At 40.7% G+C, this 20,289-nt stretch overlaps 2 protein-coding genes across 2 annotated transcripts; both read left to right on the top strand.

Moving 5' to 3' along the window:
- Positions 1–3,462: 3,462 nt before the first annotated feature.
- On the top strand, positions 3,463–12,692 carry mavs (mitochondrial antiviral signaling protein). Its single transcript, XM_082515076.1, has 5 exons — positions 3,463–3,561; positions 6,156–6,278; positions 6,806–6,986; positions 8,060–8,793; positions 9,788–12,692. The coding sequence occupies exons 2-5, from the start codon at positions 6,156–6,158 to the stop codon at positions 10,406–10,408; spliced, it is 1,659 nt and encodes a 552-aa protein (XP_082371202.1). The 5' UTR covers positions 3,463–3,561; the 3' UTR covers positions 10,409–12,692.
- A 651-nt stretch (positions 12,693–13,343) lies between these two features.
- On the top strand, positions 13,344–19,382 carry pank2 (pantothenate kinase 2). Its single transcript, XM_082515655.1, has 7 exons — positions 13,344–13,750; positions 14,282–14,634; positions 15,182–15,435; positions 16,231–16,407; positions 16,761–16,884; positions 17,460–17,585; positions 17,681–19,382. Exons 1-7 carry the CDS (start codon positions 13,534–13,536, stop codon positions 17,729–17,731), a joined length of 1,302 nt encoding a protein of 433 aa, XP_082371781.1. The 5' UTR covers positions 13,344–13,533; the 3' UTR covers positions 17,732–19,382.
- Positions 19,383–20,289: the final 907 nt, after the last annotated feature.

The following is a 20,289-nucleotide window of genomic DNA, read 5'->3' as shown; positions in this document are numbered from 1 at the left end:
CTAGGCCCAAAGTGAGGAGGAGTATTGTCTAATTATAATAATAACCTGTCTCAATTTCATACAACACATCTGGATTTCTTCATGCTCCAGCTGATTGAACACAACTGTGTTTCAGCCTCTCTTTGTCTCTCCTGGGATTGCCTGGCTGTGACCTGTTTTTTCATTCACAGTCCAGTAGTTCAAAACGAACACTTTAAATAGCGATGAACAGACAAAGAGCGCCACCACATTTGCAGAAACATCTAAAAGGAATGTACTAAAAGACATCACAGGCTGGCTCCACCCACTGATGCTACACAAATCATACAGTGATTAGTACAAAGTAAGAATCTCATCTTCTGGAGTCAAATGTGAGGCCATGCAACAGGACAGTGATCCCACGAACATCTGCAAATGTTTCTGCAAAAGAAAAATAATAATTGCTTTCTCAGCTGGACTTTCCAAAACTGTAATTTTATATTTTCTGCTTGGAATGAATGATCTGTACATTTGACTTGGATTTGACTTATTGAATATTTCCACCCATAACCCTGGGTTATATATAGTGTAAATGAGGAGGAAGAAACAACAGAAGGAAATCCATTTTCTAATGATAATGTGAAATGTGTCATTGCAGCTTCAAGGTTCTTTATACACACATTTCTCATTCTTCTGATTGTAACAAGCAGATATTTTCAGTCTTTTTCTTGTCTCGTGTTCACAGTTTATTTTGACTGCCCCCGAGTGGATACAAAAACAACAACAAAAAACTGTTATTCCAGGTTTTAAAATAAATGTGTGACCTCCGACCCCATGCTGAGAGAAATTACATTTGTGACTCCAGACTTGACAAAGTTCCCCTGAGAGTAGTGGAAGACAATAGAATAGTGTTTCACTGGCAGAGTAATGATTCCCCCTGTGGAGAGAAAACTAATCGTAATGTGTGAAATTAGAAAGCTGGAGTTCCTGTAGTTGCAGTTTAATAAGGAAAACTGAAAAAAAGTTAATATATATTTGCAGGAAATGAATGTGCCAAGACAACGAAACGTTTTTTTTCCTCACGTACTTTGAGAGATATCAACTCAAAGCTGCGAGCGCAGTTACAATGAAGCATCATCTGTGGAATGTACTTTCACTTACTGCAGTTTTAAAACATTTATACTATAAAACCTTTGTTGTAGTGCAGTAAGTGTCTTATAAACTAGTTAATGTTACAAATGTTCAAATTCCTCCGGTAATTTGTATCACTTTTAATGTTTTTAACACAGAGAAACATGTTCATGACACGATACTGTCACGCTAAGGGCGACCTTATCTTTAAACACATCCCTCGGGACCTTAAATAAGCAGTAAGCCTCTGAGAGTGAGCAACTAGCTCCACCTTCTGGTTTAAAATAAGCATATGCCAAGATTTAAGTTTGACTTGCTTTGATTTTGCTTCTTCTGTGCTAAAACTGTTTTATTTTTTATGACTCTAACAAACCTGTTTGCTGCTTTCACTTTCTTATTATCCTTTGACAAACTTAAGTTTAGTGTGAAAATAGTGTGAGAACTACAGTTTATTTAGCTGAGATATAACTATAAAAGTGCAGGTATAGGTGCAACAATGGACTTCAAACTCACTCAAGAAAATGGATTATTGCAACTGCAGCTCTTTCAGCAGTTCATTGCCCTGCATGTAGCAAAACAAGTGAAAGCTTTCTCTCCGCTTTAGCTTTAGCCTCTAGAAAAATAGGACAAAAGCAGAGTTTGTGCAATTCTAACGAGCTTGAGTGTTTAGAAATGTTTCTCCGGGCTTCTTAAAGGGCATTCAAAGCTCTTCATTGGATTTTGGCTGCTTTTGTTCTGTTCTCTATCAAGAGGATCCCACACTGCTTCAGTAATGCTGAGGTTCATGCTCTTGTGTTTTTATTGTATCGTATGCTTTTATTAAATTGTTGCCAGTTGGATGTTTTCAAGATAGTATTGTATGTGGATCCAAATCCAGTGGTAATTAAATGCCATTAATTTTGGCAAGATCCCCAACACCACTGACTAAAATACCGCCCCAAACTATAACAGAGTCGCCAGCATGTTTTACATGGTACAACGCTGACTGTTGTACCACTCTCCAACCTCCTGCATACACACTGACAATGATTTGAATTTTAAAAAATCCAATATTGATTCATTCCATAAATCTGTTGCCACTGAATTTCAGTCCAGTTCTTGTGTAATTTGTAATAACTCTGCCTCTCCCTGTTTTCTTACCTTAAAATGGCTTTTTGAAGGCCACCCTTCCACTGAGACCATTTCTGATATGTACAGTGGCTTGCAAAAGTATTCGGCCCCCTTGAGCTTTTCCACATTTTGTCACATTACAGCCACAAACATGAATCAATGTTATTGAAATTCCACGTGAAAGACCAACACAAAGTGGTGCACACGTGAGAAGTGGAACGAAAATCATACATGATCCCAAACTTTTTTTTTACAAATAAATAACTGCAAAGTGGGGTGTGCGTAATTATTCAGCCCCCTTAGTCAATACTTTGTAGAACCACCTTTTGCTGCAGTTACAGCTGCCAGTCTTTTAGTGTATGTCTCTACCAGCTTTGCACATCTACAGACTGAAATCTTTGCCCATTCTTCTTTGCAAAACAGCTCCAGCTCAGTCAGATTAGATGGACAGCGTTTGTGAACAGCAGTTTTCAGATCTTGCCACAGATTCTCGATTGGATTTAGATCTGGACTTTGACTGGGCCAGTCTAACACATGGATATGTTTTGTTTTAAACCATTCCATTGTTGCCCTGGCTTTATGTTTAGGGTCGTTGTCCTGCTGGAAGGTGAACCTCCGCCCCAGTCTCAAGTCTTTTGCAGACTCCAAGAGGTTTTCTTCCAAGACTGCCCTGTATTTGGCTCCATCCATCTTCCCATCAACTCTGACCAGCTTCCCTGTCCCTGCTGAAGAGAAGCACCCCGAGAGCATGATGCTGCCACCACCATATCTGACAGTGGGGATGGTGTGTTCAGAGTTATGTGCAGTGTTAGTTTTCTGCCACACATAGCATTTGCATTATGGCCAAAAAGTTCCATTTTGGTCTCGTCTGACCAGAGCAGCTTCTTCCACATGGCTTGTGGCAAACTGCAAACGGGGCTTCTTATGGTTTTCTGTTAACAATGGCTTTCTCCTTGCCACACGCTGGACCCTATTCAGCAGCAGCTTTAAAATGCTATTGAAAACAGCAGCGTGTGTGTGTGAGTGAGTGCACAGATTAGGATCAAGGATTAGGGACAGATGTAAACCAGAAATCGAGATCCAATGTAATACGGCTGCCGTCCATCACAGCAGAAGAAAGGTCAGGGTTAGGGTCAAGTATAAGCAAGCCACGCCTTCATTACATCTTCATTGCAGTTTCTATTGGCCCAATATTTGATTGATGGCGCTGTTTTCCAATAGGAGAGCAGGAGGGAGCCCTCGTGGGGGGAAACCGCTGAGCAGATGTGTGTGTGAGAAGACGAAGAGGACGCAGGTTTTTACTGAGTGCAGGAATTGCTGTAGAAAGGGAGTGACGAGCTGCAGGGACACGAAAAAGTAAAGGTGAGCACTACATTATGTAACATTACGATTTATGAAGCTAAATTAATCGTGCTGCTCAACACGATGTTTTAGCTCTAATGTTAGCAATTCATTTTAGCTGGAGAGTGTCGTGTCTAATTTCTTGTTGGCAGCAGTTGACTGTTATTTCCATTTAGTTAGCACATACTCGGTTATTTCAGACAGGTTTCGATCATTTACAGGCAGGTGTCAGTCCTTTCTGTGTGATGTGGCTGTGTAGCCTTTTTAGATTTATTTGCAAACTTCGTGTCGCGAATTGTTTGACCCCCAAAGTAGATTTGAAAGTTTAACGTGATATTGCAGTAGCTGACACGCGGTCGTACGTGTAGTTTGTGTGCACCCTATTTCCTCCTTCCTGACCTTCTTTGGGTGTTTTCCTCCAAAACGGGTTGGAGCAGTTATTACCCAACAAACGTCTCAATGTCTTTCTTTCTTTCTTGTGACCTCTTTTTGTCTTGAGAGTTTTTATTGGACTAAAATAGCTGCGGTGGTAATATCTTACTGGACCAGAACTGTCTATGAAACTTGATCCTGAGACTTGGATATTGGCAAGAAATGACCTGCCACATTAGAGGTCATTCATTGGGCTCAGCTGTTCAGAATCTGTCCTTGTGTCAAGGTGCATTTTTGTGTCCTTCCTTGTCTTGTTAATCTACAATCTTTCCTCGCTTTATACTTAGACGCCAGCTTGGAAATAATGCACACTCTCAAAACTTCTTCCTGTTTAATCTTAAGGTTCAACACTTTGTCTACCTGTCAGGTAAACTATGTCCTCTGTGGGCTATTAAGACAGCCAGGAAGACTTTGCTCTTTGTTTGCTCCCCCTGACATCACTTCCGTTTTGAGCCACAGGCAGACTGCTTTTGCTGATGTCCCACATTTATTCAGAACTTTAGAGTCTCATATCTTTTTTTTTTTTTTTTTTTTAAAGCTAGCAGTGACCAGTGTTGGTCAAGTTACTTGAAAAAAGTAATCAGTAACTAATTATCGATTACTTCCACAAAAAGTAATCCCGTTACTTTACTGATTACTTATTTTCAAAAGTAATTAATTACTTAGTTACTTTTTAAAAACACGATTTACAACCTGAATAGCTGATAAAGCGATAGATCTTTCAGCCCAATTCTACTTTTTCTGCATAATCCATCATACAAAATGTAATCAAATGGAAAACTCTCTTTTTAAAACTTGTTTTATCAGTTTTAATCTTTTAACTTTATGCATCAAGCAAAAATTTAATTATATGCAACATTCTCTGACTTGAATAAATTAGTTTAACATGTAAAACTATTTTCTGCACATTCCAGCACATAAAATAAAATATTTCTTGTGTTTACACTCAGTCTTTCAAATAGATGCAAGTAAAACACAGCAGAAAATAAATAAAGTCAAAGACTAGCGGTCCTGTTGCTCTATTTTCACCTGCAAAGCAGGACTGCGGTAGGCGGAGGTTTACCCTGGTGCAGGTGTGCCGCGGTCAGTTGAAGAATCCGCGAGTTTCTCTGTGAGTTTCCCATTACGTCCTTGCGCACTCGGTGCTTGCTTGGAAGTTTAGGGTTTTTTTCGCTGTAAAAAGAAGTTTTCTTCTCACGCACGATGGACGCTAATGTTTTTGTCACTTTTTATGGAATCAAACTCAAAGTAAGGTCAGTACTTCCACGCTTTAAACGCTGCACGCTCATACTCTCTCCCACAATCGATATGTGATCCATTGTTGATCTGCACACAGCTGCTGTCACTAACGGTGCACTCGCTTATGTCACTGTCATGAGACATTCTCGCAAAAAATCACGGTTTTAGTAACGCAGTAACGCAGCGTTCCTACGGGAAAGTAACGGTAATCTAATTACCGTTTTTGCAATAGTAATCCCTTACTTTACTCGTTACTCGAAAAGTAATCAGATTACAGTAACGCGTTACTGCCCATCTCTGGCAGTGACACTGATATTCTGTGAAAATGACTCCCCCCTCATAGCAGATGCTAATCTAGCTGTTTAGGTAAAAACAAATGAAAGGGCTTAAAGTGTATTCAACACAAATAAGTGATCCCAAGCCTTCATTTGACCCTAAAAATATGCAACCGTGTTTTAGAACGGGGGCTTAATACTGCACATTGGAAAGTCAGGTATTAAATCCTGCAGATGATTAATCAGTGATTAGTGGAGCCTGCTTTCTTTCTTCTTACTCCAGGCGGCTGCAACCTTGATACTACGAGTGTATTATTCCCTTTGGGAGGTGATTTTTGGCTTTGTCAAGACTAAAAGGAAAAAAGAGGTTTCTAAATGAAAGAAAAGCAATTTCCCTCCTTTGCTGCCCTTTGCTTGCATTTTCTCTTTCACTTTCACTTTCATTGGAAAAGAATCCCCTCACTGTGCTTTTCAATCCGGTTTCATGGTTTCACTTTTAGGGTACTTTCACACATCATTTGTAGTGAGGCTAAAAAAATAAAATATAAAATGGTGTTATCTGACATTTTGAAATGTAGTAAAGTGTTTATCTGGGTGTGCAGCTGTAGAATCTGAGAGTTGATAACAAAAGTAAACATTTGTAATATTTTTGCCCTTTGACTTTTCCAGATGTCGTTTGCCAGTGACAAACTGTACGATGGATACATACGGCGGAATATGGCAATCATCGTTTCCAAGGTGAAACCGAGAGAAATAATGATGCATCTGCCTTGCCTGACTGCTTACGACAGGGTATGTTTCAGAAAGCTCTCAGACTAAGAATTTTGTTGTTCTGTTTAGATGCACCCCAAGTATACTCAGTCTGATACCTTCTTTTCTGTATATTACCATGTTGTATAGCTACATGTGAACTGTGTTTAAATACAGTAGCCTGCATTTCTTTATTTAAATCAGAAAGTGTTCATTTAAACCAACCTATTATTTGCTGTCTTTAATGACTATTTAATGCTCCTATGGAAACACATCGAGCAGTACAAGCCTTGTTAGTTAGGCAACCCCAAAAAAGGCCTCAAACTATTTTGCTATTCCTTGCACGACTCTCACTGTAAAAATTACATTTGTTGTTTTGGTAAACACACTAGTGTCACTGATTAAATTAGCTTTGTGGTTGATTGGTTGGTTGTTTATTGATAACCGAACAGTAAAGGGCATTAGCACTGGTAAAGGCATATTTTAAAGACTAAACTACTGATGATTTGTCTGTTATCTATTAAACTGAGTTTGTTTTCTCACTTGATCTATTTTTTAACAAATCTTAGGACGTCATTGAGGCAAAAACTGAGACAAGTGGGAATTATCAAGGCATGATGCTTCTTTTGGACTGCCTGAAAAGAAGAGAAAACTGGCCCGAGCAGTTCATTGAGGCGCTTGAGGCATGTGAGAAGAGAACCATTGCAGCGGACATCAGAGCAGAATACAACGCTCTAACAGATGTTAACAGTAAGTTGCCAAATAATTTACCCAGCACCGTACATGATAGTGTTGAAGTTTATGCAAGCAGTAACGGATACAGTCTTGGTACACACTTTTGACATGACAAAGCACACTTGTCAGTATTTATATAACAAAAACTAAGCTATAGAGCAGAGGTAATGTGTGAATTACTAAGTAGCAAGTGTGAAAACCTCTACAAAAGCAGTTGATAAAGGCCATTTTTAAATCTGAAGCATTCAGGTATGTAACCAGTTCCCCAGAGGAAAGACATCAGCAATGATCCTGTTCCTGTCCAACAGTATGGGAACGGTTCAAAGTCATTTCTGAAGTTCTTCAGTGAAAACACCTATTGACAAGTAGAAAACTGAAAAGTTGAATGCCTGCAAACCGCAGTAAACTGAAGTGACGCTGTGAAGAAGGGTGGAAGAACAATGTGAGAGACTGATAGTCATACAGAAAGTAATAGAAGTTATTTCTGCAAAATGTTTTCACAAGCAATTTCTCCATTGTTGGCACCATTTTTATCAAATAAGTAATGACATGCTGTAATACATCCTGTGTTTTTGCTAATCTAGACCAGATTATTATTTTTTTTTTATGTCCTGGTTTGTTGGATTACTCAGCGTGCTGGAAATGACAGTTTGAACTCAACCTTCTCCGAAACATAAACAGCTTGTGCAGATAATGCAAATATGTTTCAACCCAAACATGTTTACAGTCGCTCAGAAAAGTGATTATATATACATTATTATACAACAAACATTACTCTGTTTGTTTAGATCCAAGACTAAAGTATATTGGATTCATCATTTGTAAACACTGCTTGGAAAACTGTTACAATTTAAATGGATTCCTTTTTGAAGAACACTATGCAGAGCGTGTTGCATATAGAATAAATATATAGATTTTCATTTTTAAAATGAAAATGTATATATATGTGTATATGCAGCATCGCAGAGTTCATGACAAATTCATTTCTGTATAGTTTCACATTTAGGTAGTCCTTCAGGATTTCACAGAGATTTACTGATAGGATGTCATGAGAGATTTAAATAGCAGAACTGTTTCCTTTGCCCTAGATTCCAACCCCAGCTCCTCTCCAACGTCTGTTGTCACGGCACACGTCCACCCGGCACCATCTGCCGGTCATCTGCCCATTCCAGAGAGTGGTGATAACAGTCGGGATGCTCTAGCTCTGCCAGCTGTAGCTCCTGCAGCTCCTTCAGCTCCTCCAGCTCCCCCAGAGCCAGCTATCCAGGCCCCACCCTCTCCGAAAATTCCAACACTGCCACAAACCCCCCAGAGTGCTGCAGACCCAGGTCCCAAAGTTGTTTCCCCACCTGAGCCTGTCCCTGAGCCTCCAAAGTCAACACAGATTGAAGTGGCACATCCTCCATCAACACCTCCTGCTTCCCCCAAGACCACACACATTCGGGTGACATCCACAGAGAGAGGAATTAATTTTCGCAAGGAGCCAGAGGAAAACTCTGAATCAGATATCCAAAATATTGCTGCTGGAGCTCAGGTGGGCTCTGGAGATGGTGCCATTACTGTCAACAGGGAAACCACTCCTCCACCACCACATCCAACTGAACACCATGAAGCCGATCCTCTCAGAAGCAGGATTACCAAAAAGAACAAGGAGCCAGAGAGTCCACCTGAAGCCCAGATCAACTCTGATGTGACTGATGGACCCTCTTTCTACACAAGGACCCCAGAGAAGCCTCCGGTCCAGGACAGCACTCCTCCATTGAACAAAAATCCTGATGCTGTCTCACAGCCTGAAGAGATTTCTGGGCCTCCTTCTACACAGGTGAATACTAAAATATGATCATTTTAAGACTTGAATAATGGCACCTCCTGCAACAGTGCTGTCTGATATTCACTTAACTTAGCTTGGTGCTTAAACCACCTTAGGCAGCATTTCGTTCAAAATGAGAAGCTTTACCTCTGTGGTTTCTTTGGGTGGTATACTCGGCATTTTTTTTCTCTCTTTTCTAGAGAAATTTCATTTCTATAAATATAAAGTTACATTAAATTAATTATACTAAGAACAGTAATCTGTGGACAGAGAACATGCAAAGGGTTGCTACAATTGTTTCCAAATACATACAAAAATAACCTTTGCTAATAGTATTGCAGTACGATTGTAGCCTTTTCTTCTTTTTGTAAGTAAGTAACTTTTTTTTAATGATCCAACTACTGTATATTGTGTATATCCTTGAACCCTAAAAAGTATGTTGAAAAATGTGTAATTTTTTAAAGGGCCTTGCTAGTTCGACCTTTGTTGGGACATTACTGTATTTTCTGGCGAGTAAAAGTCTCCAGCTGACAGTCACTGGAAGGGCATAACACCACTGGACGTGTGCCATTAAGCCACATGCTCACATTACTGCAGGGTATACAAAAAAACTGGAAGGCACACACACAAAAACAATTTCTAGCAGTCTTATAGGCCTAATCTTTCACAAGGCATCTTTTCATAAAACCCATCCTGCACATTTATTTGTAAACTTTTGGTAATGATGAGTTCATTCAAAATGTCAGAGAGGAAAATATTCTAGAATACAATTAAACGTGTACAAGTGAGAAAATCCGGTATAAAAGTTCTCCTGTATGACATGTAATATATTTAATGGAAACTTAAGTTAGCATTTTTGACAGTAGTATGTATTAGTGTTATTACCAGACCTCCATATAGGTGCTTTTAACGAACCTATAAGCTTTTACACATACCTGAAAGTTAGGACATTGAAAAATTGCAGTTTGGCAATAAAATTGACCTCTGTTATGAATTTCCCCCCCAGATTGTTGAAACTGCAGCTGAAGCCTCCCCCAGGCCTGGTACTCCAGTGATGGAGGCCTCTCTTAATGATGATGTTTGTCTGAGCAAGCCAGGGCAACTCGTCAGCATCCAACCGCAAAATCAACCCAGTCCTACCATCCTCGCGTCCAGCTCAGAGCCGCAGCCCTACTCGGGCAACACTGAGCGTCTGGAAATAAGTGAAGCTCCACCGGATGACGTGTCCTCTTTCGACTCCACAGTTACTACAGTCACGCCACTGCCATGCCAGGAGACCGGCTTCGCTAATCTCAACCATAACGAACCTGAGGAGAACCAGTTTGAGTCGCCGTGTCAAAGCTTTGAAACACAGGAGCTGGTGATACATGCGTCCGGTGAGCCATCTATCCCTAACCTAGACGTCAATGGTGAAACGGCCAAAGAAATCTCCTCGGCACCACCGTCATTCCCACATGCTGCTGCTGATTCTGGGAGTTTAAACACCACCTTCAAAGCAGGAGAAGAGCTAGCAGATACTTCAGCTCCGTGGACCTGTCTCAGCCAATCACCTAACGCAAAGTACATTCTGGCCGCTGCAGGAGTGGGTGCCTGTGCAATGCTGATGGTGTGGAGGTTTAACAAATAAGGGGATATAATACCTGGAATGAAAGAGAAGATTAGACTTTAAGGCTTTTGAAAAGGATTTTAGGTGCCTTAATGAAATCACTGCCATGGGTTGGCATGAGGCAGCAGTTTAATAATTACCTACAGTAATTACAGCTGGCTCTGCAGACCTTTGATCACGTCACTAATGACCATTCTGCTCTTAAGTTTGACATTTTATGTCTTTATTATTGAGTGAGGTTGACTATAGGGAACAAAAACTAAGTCTACCCTTACTATTCTAGTCGGGTCACTTCATAGAACTGGGTTACAATCTCAGGTTATTTATGCACTTGTGCGATGCAAATGTGTGTTTTTTTTAAAGGCGTGTATTAATCATTGTTTGCATGTTCTCTGACAAGCTAGATAAGACTGTTGGCTGTCATCCAGCATGAGTTAATGAATCAAGGACCTGAGTTTGGCTTGCTGGGGACTGTGGAGGCAGGAGTACCAGTAGTTCACCACAGTGTAAATTCTTTGTTTTCCCCTATTCATAGTGGGGAAATATGGCTTTAAATGTATTTATTTGTAAATATTTATATATATATGTGCTATATAGATACCATCCATCTTTATCCGAGGCCGGGTCGCGGGGGCAGCAGCCTAAGCAGAGAGGCCCAGACCTCCCTCTCCCCAGCCACCACCTCCAGTTTATCCGGGGGAACACCAAGGCGTTCCCAGGCCAGCCGAGAGATATAATCTCTCCAGTGTGTCCTGGGTCTGCCCCGGGGCCTCCTCCCGGTGGGACATGCCTGGAACACCTCACCCAGGAGGCATCCTTGTCAGATGCCCGAACCACCTCAGCTGGCTCCTTTCGATGTGGAGGAGCAGCGGCTCTACTCTGAGCCCCTCCTGGATGGCCGAACTTCTCACCCTATCTCTAAGGGAGAGGCCAGCCACCCTTCGGAGGAAGCTCATTTCTGCCGCTTGTATCCGCGATCTCGTTCTTTCGGTCACTACCCACAGCTCGTGGCCATAGGTGAGGGTAGGGACGTAGATCGACCGGTAAATTGAGAGCTTCGCTTTTACACTCAGCTCCCTCTTCACCACGACGGACCGGTGCAGCGCCCGCATCACTGCAGCCGCAGCACCAATCCGTCTGTCGATCTCCGGCTCCCTTCTCCCATCACTCGCGAACAAGACCCCGAGATACTTGAACTCCTCCACTTGGGGCAGGAACTCGTCCCCGACCCGGAGTGGGCACTCCACCCTTTTCCGGCTGAGAACCATGGCCTCAGATTTGGAGGTGCTGATCCTCATTCCCGCTGCTTCACGCTCTGCTGCGAACCGTTCCAGTGCGAGCTGTAGGCCCTCACCCGATGAAGCCAACAGAACCACATCATCTGCGAAGAGCAGAGATGAGATTCTGAGGCCACCAAAGTGAAAGCCCTCCGCCACTTGGCTGCGCCTAGAAATCCTGTCCATAAAAATGATGAACAAAATCGGTGACAAAGGGCAGCCCTGGCGGAGCCCATCACCCACCGGGAACGAGTCAGACTTACTGCTGGCATTGCGAACCAAGCTCCTGCAACGGTTGTACAGGGATCGAATGGCCCGTAGCAATGGGCCAGACACCCCATACTCCCGCAGCACCTCCCACAGGACACCCCGAGGGACACGGTCGAATGCCTTCTCCAAGTCCTATATAGATACCTAATTACTTATTTTAAGAAAGATTGATGTGCTGTTAACATAAAAAAAAAAAACACTCAGCAATCAAGCAGTCAGTCAGCTAATCCCTGCATAATTTTTTTTTTTTTTTATAAACAGCAGGTAAGTGTTTTCGTATCATGGCAGTGATAGTTGTATCATAACCGGGGTGTTTGTCTATGGCGTTTGACACGTGTCCTCTTCTGCTTTCATGTATCTAAATGTGTGTTTAAATTTAATCGATGTTATTTTACGGTTAGAAAATGTCAATAACTATATTTTGCAACTGGCACCTACTTTTGCAACAATTGGCACAATTTAAGCCTAAGGTTGTCTTATATGGTGCAAATGTTTGATTCAACATTTAAGTCGTCAATAGATGATTTTTCTCCTTTAAATAAAAACCTGTTTAGGTTTGTTCTGTAAGTTGAGAGGTTTTATTGTACATAGTTATGTCAATAATGAAATTTTAAGGAAAATCTTTTGCACTTTTTAAGAGCCTTTTTGAGCTGCTGAGGTGATGACATAATTACAGTTCATGTGGTTATGTAATCTGTAAAAATGTAAAAGTTCCTAAAATTTATATTCACATCAATAAACTTGAATTTCTGAAAAGATGTATGTTTTTGTTTTGTTTTATTTTTTGTTTTTTAAACTGTAACCACTGAATTCCTTTAGGAAATAGTTGCATATAATCAGGCATAATAGGCCATGAAATAAAATTCAGATTGTCTCATTATATTTACTGTATTTCATGAAATTGTGTTACTAGTAATGCCTCTAAAACTATGCTTCTGTCAATGTGTCTGTAATATAAGATAGTTATGTAATTTGTAATTTTTTCCCTTTCGTTTTGACTTTGTTTTTATTTCATCTTAGTTTCAGTTGGTTTGCTTTTTTTCAGTCTGTTGTTTAAATGTTTTAGTTTATTTTTTTTATTAGTTTCGTCTTAGTTTTATATTTTATATTTTATAATATAACTGAATACTAAAACTACGGTTATTTGTTCTATATATTACTTTAGTTTTCAAAGTTCAAGTTTATTTTTTCCTATTTTTTTTATTTGCGCTATTTAAATAAGAGTTTTGAATAAGAGACAACAGAACAATACAAAGTTTGACTTGTGTATATTTAACCTATTTTCTACTCCCAGACATCACGTTTTTCATACTATGAAGAAAAAAAGTGACATCAGCCTCTTTTTATAAACCGTTTTCCCGACTGTCAATGTCGCCGTTTGATTGGTCGTTGCGTCCTTCACTAACACGTTAGCCCCGCCCACCTCTGTCTTGACAGCGAACACAAAAAGGACATGTAGCCCAGCCTTTTCAAAGGACTGTTAGCTACTTAGCTACCTAATTAGCTACCTCGTTGAGCTTCAAAATTCATTGTCCTCATAAATCATTTGGTTTCATTTGACCGAGCAGTCAGCCTATATGTAGCTAATTAGTCATTTCAATGGCGTTCAATGGCCACCAGCGAGACGACGATGATATTATTGACGAAAACGAAACGCCCTCGAAGCAGCCGCGGTCCGACAAGGAGATGCCCGTTCATTTCAGAAACGAGCCCAACAGTGAGAGTGCCACTACCGCAGGAAGGGCCACATCCGACCGGCGGACTTCCCAGTCGGCGACGAGGCATCGACACGACTCTGTGAAGAAAACGAGGCCGCGTATGTGTTAATGTTGGCAGCGTGGGCTTGGTGTATTTACTGGGAAAAGGGGGCTGCTGTATGTCTACAATAAAAAATAAAAAAAAAATCAGAGGCGTTCCCCATTAAAGACAGTCGCTGTTGATAATATAGGTTTGGCAAGAAAACCCCGCAGTTGGTCACATAAATTAAAAAAATGTATATTTGCGCTGGCCTTCCACTGTACTTGGTTTATAGCAAATGTGTGACTAATTTGGCATCCGATGTATTTATTATTGGTGGGCTGTAGTGGCAGCACATAGCCAGAATCTTTTTTTTTTTCCTTTTTGCAACAAGATGGCGTTAGCGGTACACACTGTACTGTTGCATCTATGGATGAAGCAGCTTTGCCATCATCTGGGTGAACGCTGAAAACTCAGCTTTATATGTGCCATTTACCATAAATATTTTATATTTGTAGATGTATGTATTTTTCATCAATGTGCAAAATATTTTTATTTACAAAAACGAGGGTGAACATCAGTTTTGCATGTGTTATCTCACATAATGTAGCATTCCCCTGGTTTGGGATGGACATCGGAGGCACTCTGGTGAAGCTCGTTTACTTTGAGCCCAAAGACATCACAGCGGAAGAGGAGCAAGAAGAGGTGGAGAATCTGAAGAGCATCCGGCGCTACCTGACCTCCAACACCGCCTATGGCAAGACTGGCATCAGGGACGTTCACCTGGAGCTGCAGGACCTGACGCTGTGCGGCAGGAAGGGCAACCTGCACTTTATTCGCTTTCCCACGCACGACCTCCCAGCCTTCCTGCAGATGGGCCGCGACAAGCACTTCTCCAGCCTTCACACCACCCTGTGCGCCACCGGAGGGGGGGCGTACAAGTTTGAGTCTGATTTCCGTATGGTGGGTCTGCTGTTGTGCTCTGTTTTGGGGGGTGGGGGGTTATCTTGTAGGGCGTTGGGTATAGATTGGAATAAAAGCTATTTGCCTTGGTCGATCAGGAGGGGTGGGGGGCAGGCAAATGAGATGAGCATAGAGACGGCGCAAACAATATCCATTGGAAACACTGGAGAGATTGGTGAGACCGAGAACATGCTACTTCTGCTGGGTGGGGCTGGCAGTCTAGGGTCAGTAAAGATCATGAGATGAGCCATGAATTGTAGCACTGTTTTTGGCTTCATCTAAGCACAAATGTGTTGGAAGTTGAGCAAACATGTACACACACACACACATACTCACTTTCCAATGAACTGATTTAATTGGACAAATTAAATTATTTTTATTATATTATAATAAAAATGCCTGCTCACTGATCTTTGTCCCTATCCCCTCCCCATCATCCACTTTCCTGCTTCTGTATTCTCCAGACCACATCACTTTTCTGATGTTATCTCTGCTCCTTCTCCCACTTCTTTTTTTTTCCCTCTCTCCTTTCGGGGGAAAAACAAAGATGGCTGACCTGGAGCTTCACAAGCTGGATGAGCTGGACTGTTTGATTCGGGGGGTGCTGTACCTCGACTCGGTGATGTCTAGCGGTCCCTCAGAGTGTTACTACTTTGAAAATCCTGCAGACCCAGACCACTGTGTCCAGAAGCCATGTACACTGGAGAATCCTTATCCTCTGCTGCTGGTCAATATAGGGTCTGGGGTCAGTATCCTGGCAGTCTACTCTGAGAACAACTACAAACGAGTCACTGGGACCAGGTAATGATGAGCTGGATGGCAGATGAGATGCTTAACAGGTTCTGTGCTATTGGGAAGTGAGTAGGAGTGAAGTGGAAAATAGCATTCGCCTACATTTAGTAACCTTAAAGCGAACTTGTGTATTAAATGTAATTTGATAATCTTGGGTTACGTTTGGATATTACAGGTTAGGTGAAGTGCAACTTTTGAGGTCTAAAAGGCCATGACTAGCATGGGCACCGGCTGGGTTTTCCTACGTTTCATCCTTCTTTTTTTTTAGTTTCAGCCCTTGGTCCTAAGAGAGGAAGATGAATTAGAGAAGAGCATTGTGACACTAGCAAAGGGTAAACTACGTGACACCAGACTAATGTGATTCAGGAAGGTGCAGTCCAGTCGAGTCGGTGCCTTTGTGTGACGTTCCCGTTACCTTCCACTTTCATTACAAACTGCTTTCTTGACAAAAAATAATTCATTCGTTCTGGATTTAGTCCGTACATTTAAAATGGTCAATTATAGTCTTTTTTTTTTTCTTTAGGTAGAGGGAGAAAAAAATCCTTTGTAGTCTGCCCTCTAGTTTGTTTTCACATGTGGTTTTTCTGTCTGCTGGCTTTGAAAGGGACTCATGAATGCTTGTTTCTTTCTCCACATAATGGCCCTCTGTCCTCTGTACTGGGAAAGAACTCATGTATTTGAATGAGCAGTCTCTAATGCATAGACGTGTCTTTCCCCTGTAATTTCAGAACCTAAACACTTTATTTTACTCTAAGATGTCTTGATTTACATACACCTTACATGTCACTTTGCATGTGTTCACAGCCTTGGTGGTGGGACCTTCCTTGGCCTGTGTTGCCTGCTGACCGGCTGCTCTACATTTGAGGAAGCCTTAGAAATGGCTTCTCAGGGGGAGAGCACGCGTGTGGACAAGCTGGTGCGAGACATCTATGGAGGGGACTATGAGAGGTTTGGGCTGCCAGGCTGGGCTGTGGCCTCAAGGTGCGTTTTAAAGCTGCTGCCTTTGTTCATTCTTTATATCACAACCCTGTTTGTGATATGTTCCAGCATAAGTAGATGATTCAAGGAACCAGGACTGTGCTAAGTTTACTTAATTTTGAATCTCACAATTGAAATTTAGTAAAAAAGTAAGCTCTAAATTACAGATCCATCACTGCAGCTTTCAATGTTTAGCTATATCTGTCTTAAAAACGAATGTACTTTGACGTATTCTGTCCGCTTTGGTGTTGTTTATAAGATGTTCAGTATTGCTGTACGTCAAAGGCAGAATTATAATTGCTCAGCTTCTAAAATTGAGCGACCTTCCAAACATAAATCTTGCCTTGCTTTGGCAGTTTCGGCAACATGATGTCTAAAGATAAGAGGGAGTCTGTTTCTAAAGAGGACCTGGCCAGGGCAACACTGGTCACCATCACCAATAACATCGGCTCCATCACCAGAATGTGTGCTCTGAATGAGGTTAGTAGTGATGACAATGTAACAGCCACACCTTAAGTGTGCATTTGTTGCACTGTGAGTCTTAATGCCGCGATTGCAGATATATATGATGTAAAACTGTCAGGTGAGCCACCTAGATGGATGGAGGATGCTGTGTAGCCTCTAAATGATCAAATCAGCTACACTTACAGACTATATATGCTACCATCTACCTCATTGTTCATTCAGAGACTGCAAGGAATTAGGATTTGTGTTCCCAGTTGCACAACTATAAAAAGGTTTGAGGAGGTTTTTTTGTCTTCCTCTGTTGAACAGTCTGCCCCCTGCAGTTCCTACTGTCTGTTTCCTCTTTGCGTTCAGCCTCTTTACGGTGCTGCCTTGTGCCGTCTTGATCAAGCAGCATTGTACAGGGCTATGAAGGCGTAGAGGAGGTAAACTGCATTGTGGATCTTCTTTCCTTGAGCTATGAATGAGTTACATTATTTCCCTTGTTTTTCTAGTGTGATATCAGTTATTCTAAAACTCTGGTGTCTCTCATCAGTTGTTTAGGCACTAATAGTTTACATTCCTATTCTTGTTTTTTTTTTTTTGTAAAGAACATCGAGACTGTGTTGTTTGTTGGGAACTTCCTAAGAGTGAACACCCTCTCTATGAAGCTGTTGGCTTATGCCATGGACTACTGGTCTAAAGGTCAGCTCAAGGCACTCTTCCTTCGCCATGAGGTTAGTAAGTTTACCCCTTACTCCCATCAAAGACCACATGTATAGTATCTTCTAACTTCTAACTGCCACCTTGTGCCATTTGTTGCTGTTTTTAGGGTTACTTTGGTGCAGTTGGAGCCCTGTTAGAGCTTCTGCATCCGTCCTAATCCACCCAAAGAAGTACCTGTCAATCTGCTGCAAAGACCATTAGCACTTTAGACTGTTACCAGTTAGTTCCAGTGTGAGATGTTATTCCAGCCACCAACCAGTTGCTGGTAAATCTTGTAAAGTTTGTTAAGTGGTGAAATTCACTTCTAGGTTTTTCTACACATCTGCTATTTTGGTCAGTAGATGAAATAAACCGGTTTCCTGCCATGAAGTTGTACACAGCAAAGCTGACAGTTATTGTATGCAGGACTCTGCAGAAATGAGCCACGTTTAGTCTGAAGCACCTCAAAGAAATTCACCGGGGTTGCCTGAAACACTTCATTTAAAAAGTACTTTTCAGCAGGCAGTCCTGTCATGTTGACTTTCTTTACCCCTCAGTGGGTATCAGGTTCTTGTCCAAATATTTGCTATCATTTTTAACTGTATGTTACCCAAGGTGGGACCAGGTGGATGGAAGAAGTAATGAAAGTATAATTCGTTAGTGTGATGTGGCTTAAATTTTAGAAAATGACTATAAAATCACCAACTTAATTTCAGACACAATGTATTTTAAATGCTTTCTCTGGCATTAGAAAAATTGAGCTTTTTTACAGTTTTGAATGGAAACAACTGCTGGTTATTCTTAGAAAAAGAAAGTATCAGCTTTACCTTAGGAGTTAGTAACTGCTCTCTAAAACTGTAATGTAATAAATGATGAATTCATAATGAATTGAGTTTAGTGTTTCTGTTATTAACCTGATGGAACTCCCATCCACCTGGTGGCCTTGATAAGCTTTAACACTGCAAAAAATTACAACCATTTACTTTTTGTTTTTTCTTTTCTGTCTGTTTTATTATGTAACATTTCAATGTCACTGTTGGATTTGAAATGAAAATATTTAACAGAAAAGAAAAATACATTTCAGGCCACTATTTTAAGCAGATCTGTTACTGTTATAGATTATATAACATTTCTATATGATTTCTGCCTCAGTGAAGAGTGATATAGCACTCTTAAAATGCTCTTCCCAGTTGAGATTTCAGTGCTGGTAATCAAAAACGGTGTTGTGTATTAGGATATCTGCACTGCTGGGTGTCAGCTGTTCTTGAACCAGTCTATTCCTACAGAGAAATCAGAGCAATTGATTAGACAAATATTGATGAATGAGCATGTGAAGTACAGGTAATAGTCGTGGCATCATTCACATAAATAAAACGGGCATTTTAAAGCAGAAACTTGATTGATTCCCAACAACAGAGGTGTTTAAACGCTGTGATCCCAGTTTAGGTTTTTCCTATTCAGTAAGCACTCAAATATTGAGTGAATGTACTACTTGCTGTGACGATCGTTCATTATTAAGATTATATCAAAGTTGAACTGAGAAAACTGAAACACTGTTAGAATTTCATTATCTGTCCGGTTTTATTGTTTTCTGTTTAGTAACGAGTCCATCCATCGATTATGGGTCAATAAAATTAATCTAAGCAGTGAAGAGACGACTTGGTAAATAGCTGCAGACACGGTTTTTCAGGTGTCAGTTATTAGAGATCTATGAGCAAGTTGTAGATACACTAAGCTGATTTTAAATGAAGTGCCTCACATGTTTTTGTACCAAATACAGTACAGTATTCAGCCATGCGATTTTTAAAATTAAAACTTGTGTTTTTCAAGCTCTCTCTCCTTTTGCTTATACAAAGAAAACTTTGTACTTTTTTTGTAATAGAATAATGTCACGTTTCTTATTGAATTTCCCTAATTAAATACCAACTTGGCAAACTCTTCATGTTTCTAACTACACGTGGACATATCATTTGGGGATATTTAAATGACAAGTTGTTCGTTTTTAAAATTTATTTTTACTTGGAGATGGCTGAGTTTGTAGCTAAGCTAAAAGGTTCAACCAGCCACTTCAGAATAATGAAAATCAGGTTACTTTAAGGAAATTATGTGTTTACAGATTAGCTTGGCTACTAAACAGCTACTCTTTAAAATGGCACTTGTTATACTGCAGTATATTATGCTATAGTGTGTTGCACAGCTTAAAAACTAATGAGGTTGTGGGTAAATTTCATGCTTGGCCATAGCCAGGTTTTTGCTTTCTACTGTTCATGCTAAGCTAACAATAAGCTACATCTAGTTGCTCTATAAGCTAGTTGGTCTTCTAGCTGTTTCTGGGACTTTGCATAAGTTGCGTTTGTGGGACGTTTTGTTTTTCTATTACTTAACCTGACAAGTGCCAAATAGTGGGATACAATAAGTGTAGAAAATTTTAAAGAGTCACTGGCGTGGCACTAAGGAACAACTTCGCCTCAGGTAAGTGAATGCATGTTTTATAGAGCTGGGCAGATCGATCAAAAATATTGATAGAATCAATACCAGTGATGTTATTGGTATGGGATTGCTAATAAAAATGCACCTCAAGCAAGCACTTTGAAAAATGTCTGAACATTTGTTGTCTTGACTGTCACGGCTATTTTATGTATATCTTATAGCACATTTAACCAACTTTCCAGGTCTCCAAAGATGCCAGGTTCAAAATACATGAAAAGCTGAAAGCTGTGTAAAAATAAAAAGAAT

The sequence above is a fragment of the Aulonocara stuartgranti genome, assembly GCF_965226115.1.
Source record: "Aulonocara stuartgranti genome assembly, chromosome: 19".
Lineage (NCBI taxonomy): Eukaryota > Metazoa > Chordata > Actinopteri > Cichliformes > Cichlidae > Aulonocara > Aulonocara stuartgranti.
This window is presented reverse-complemented; position numbering and strand designations above follow the sequence as displayed.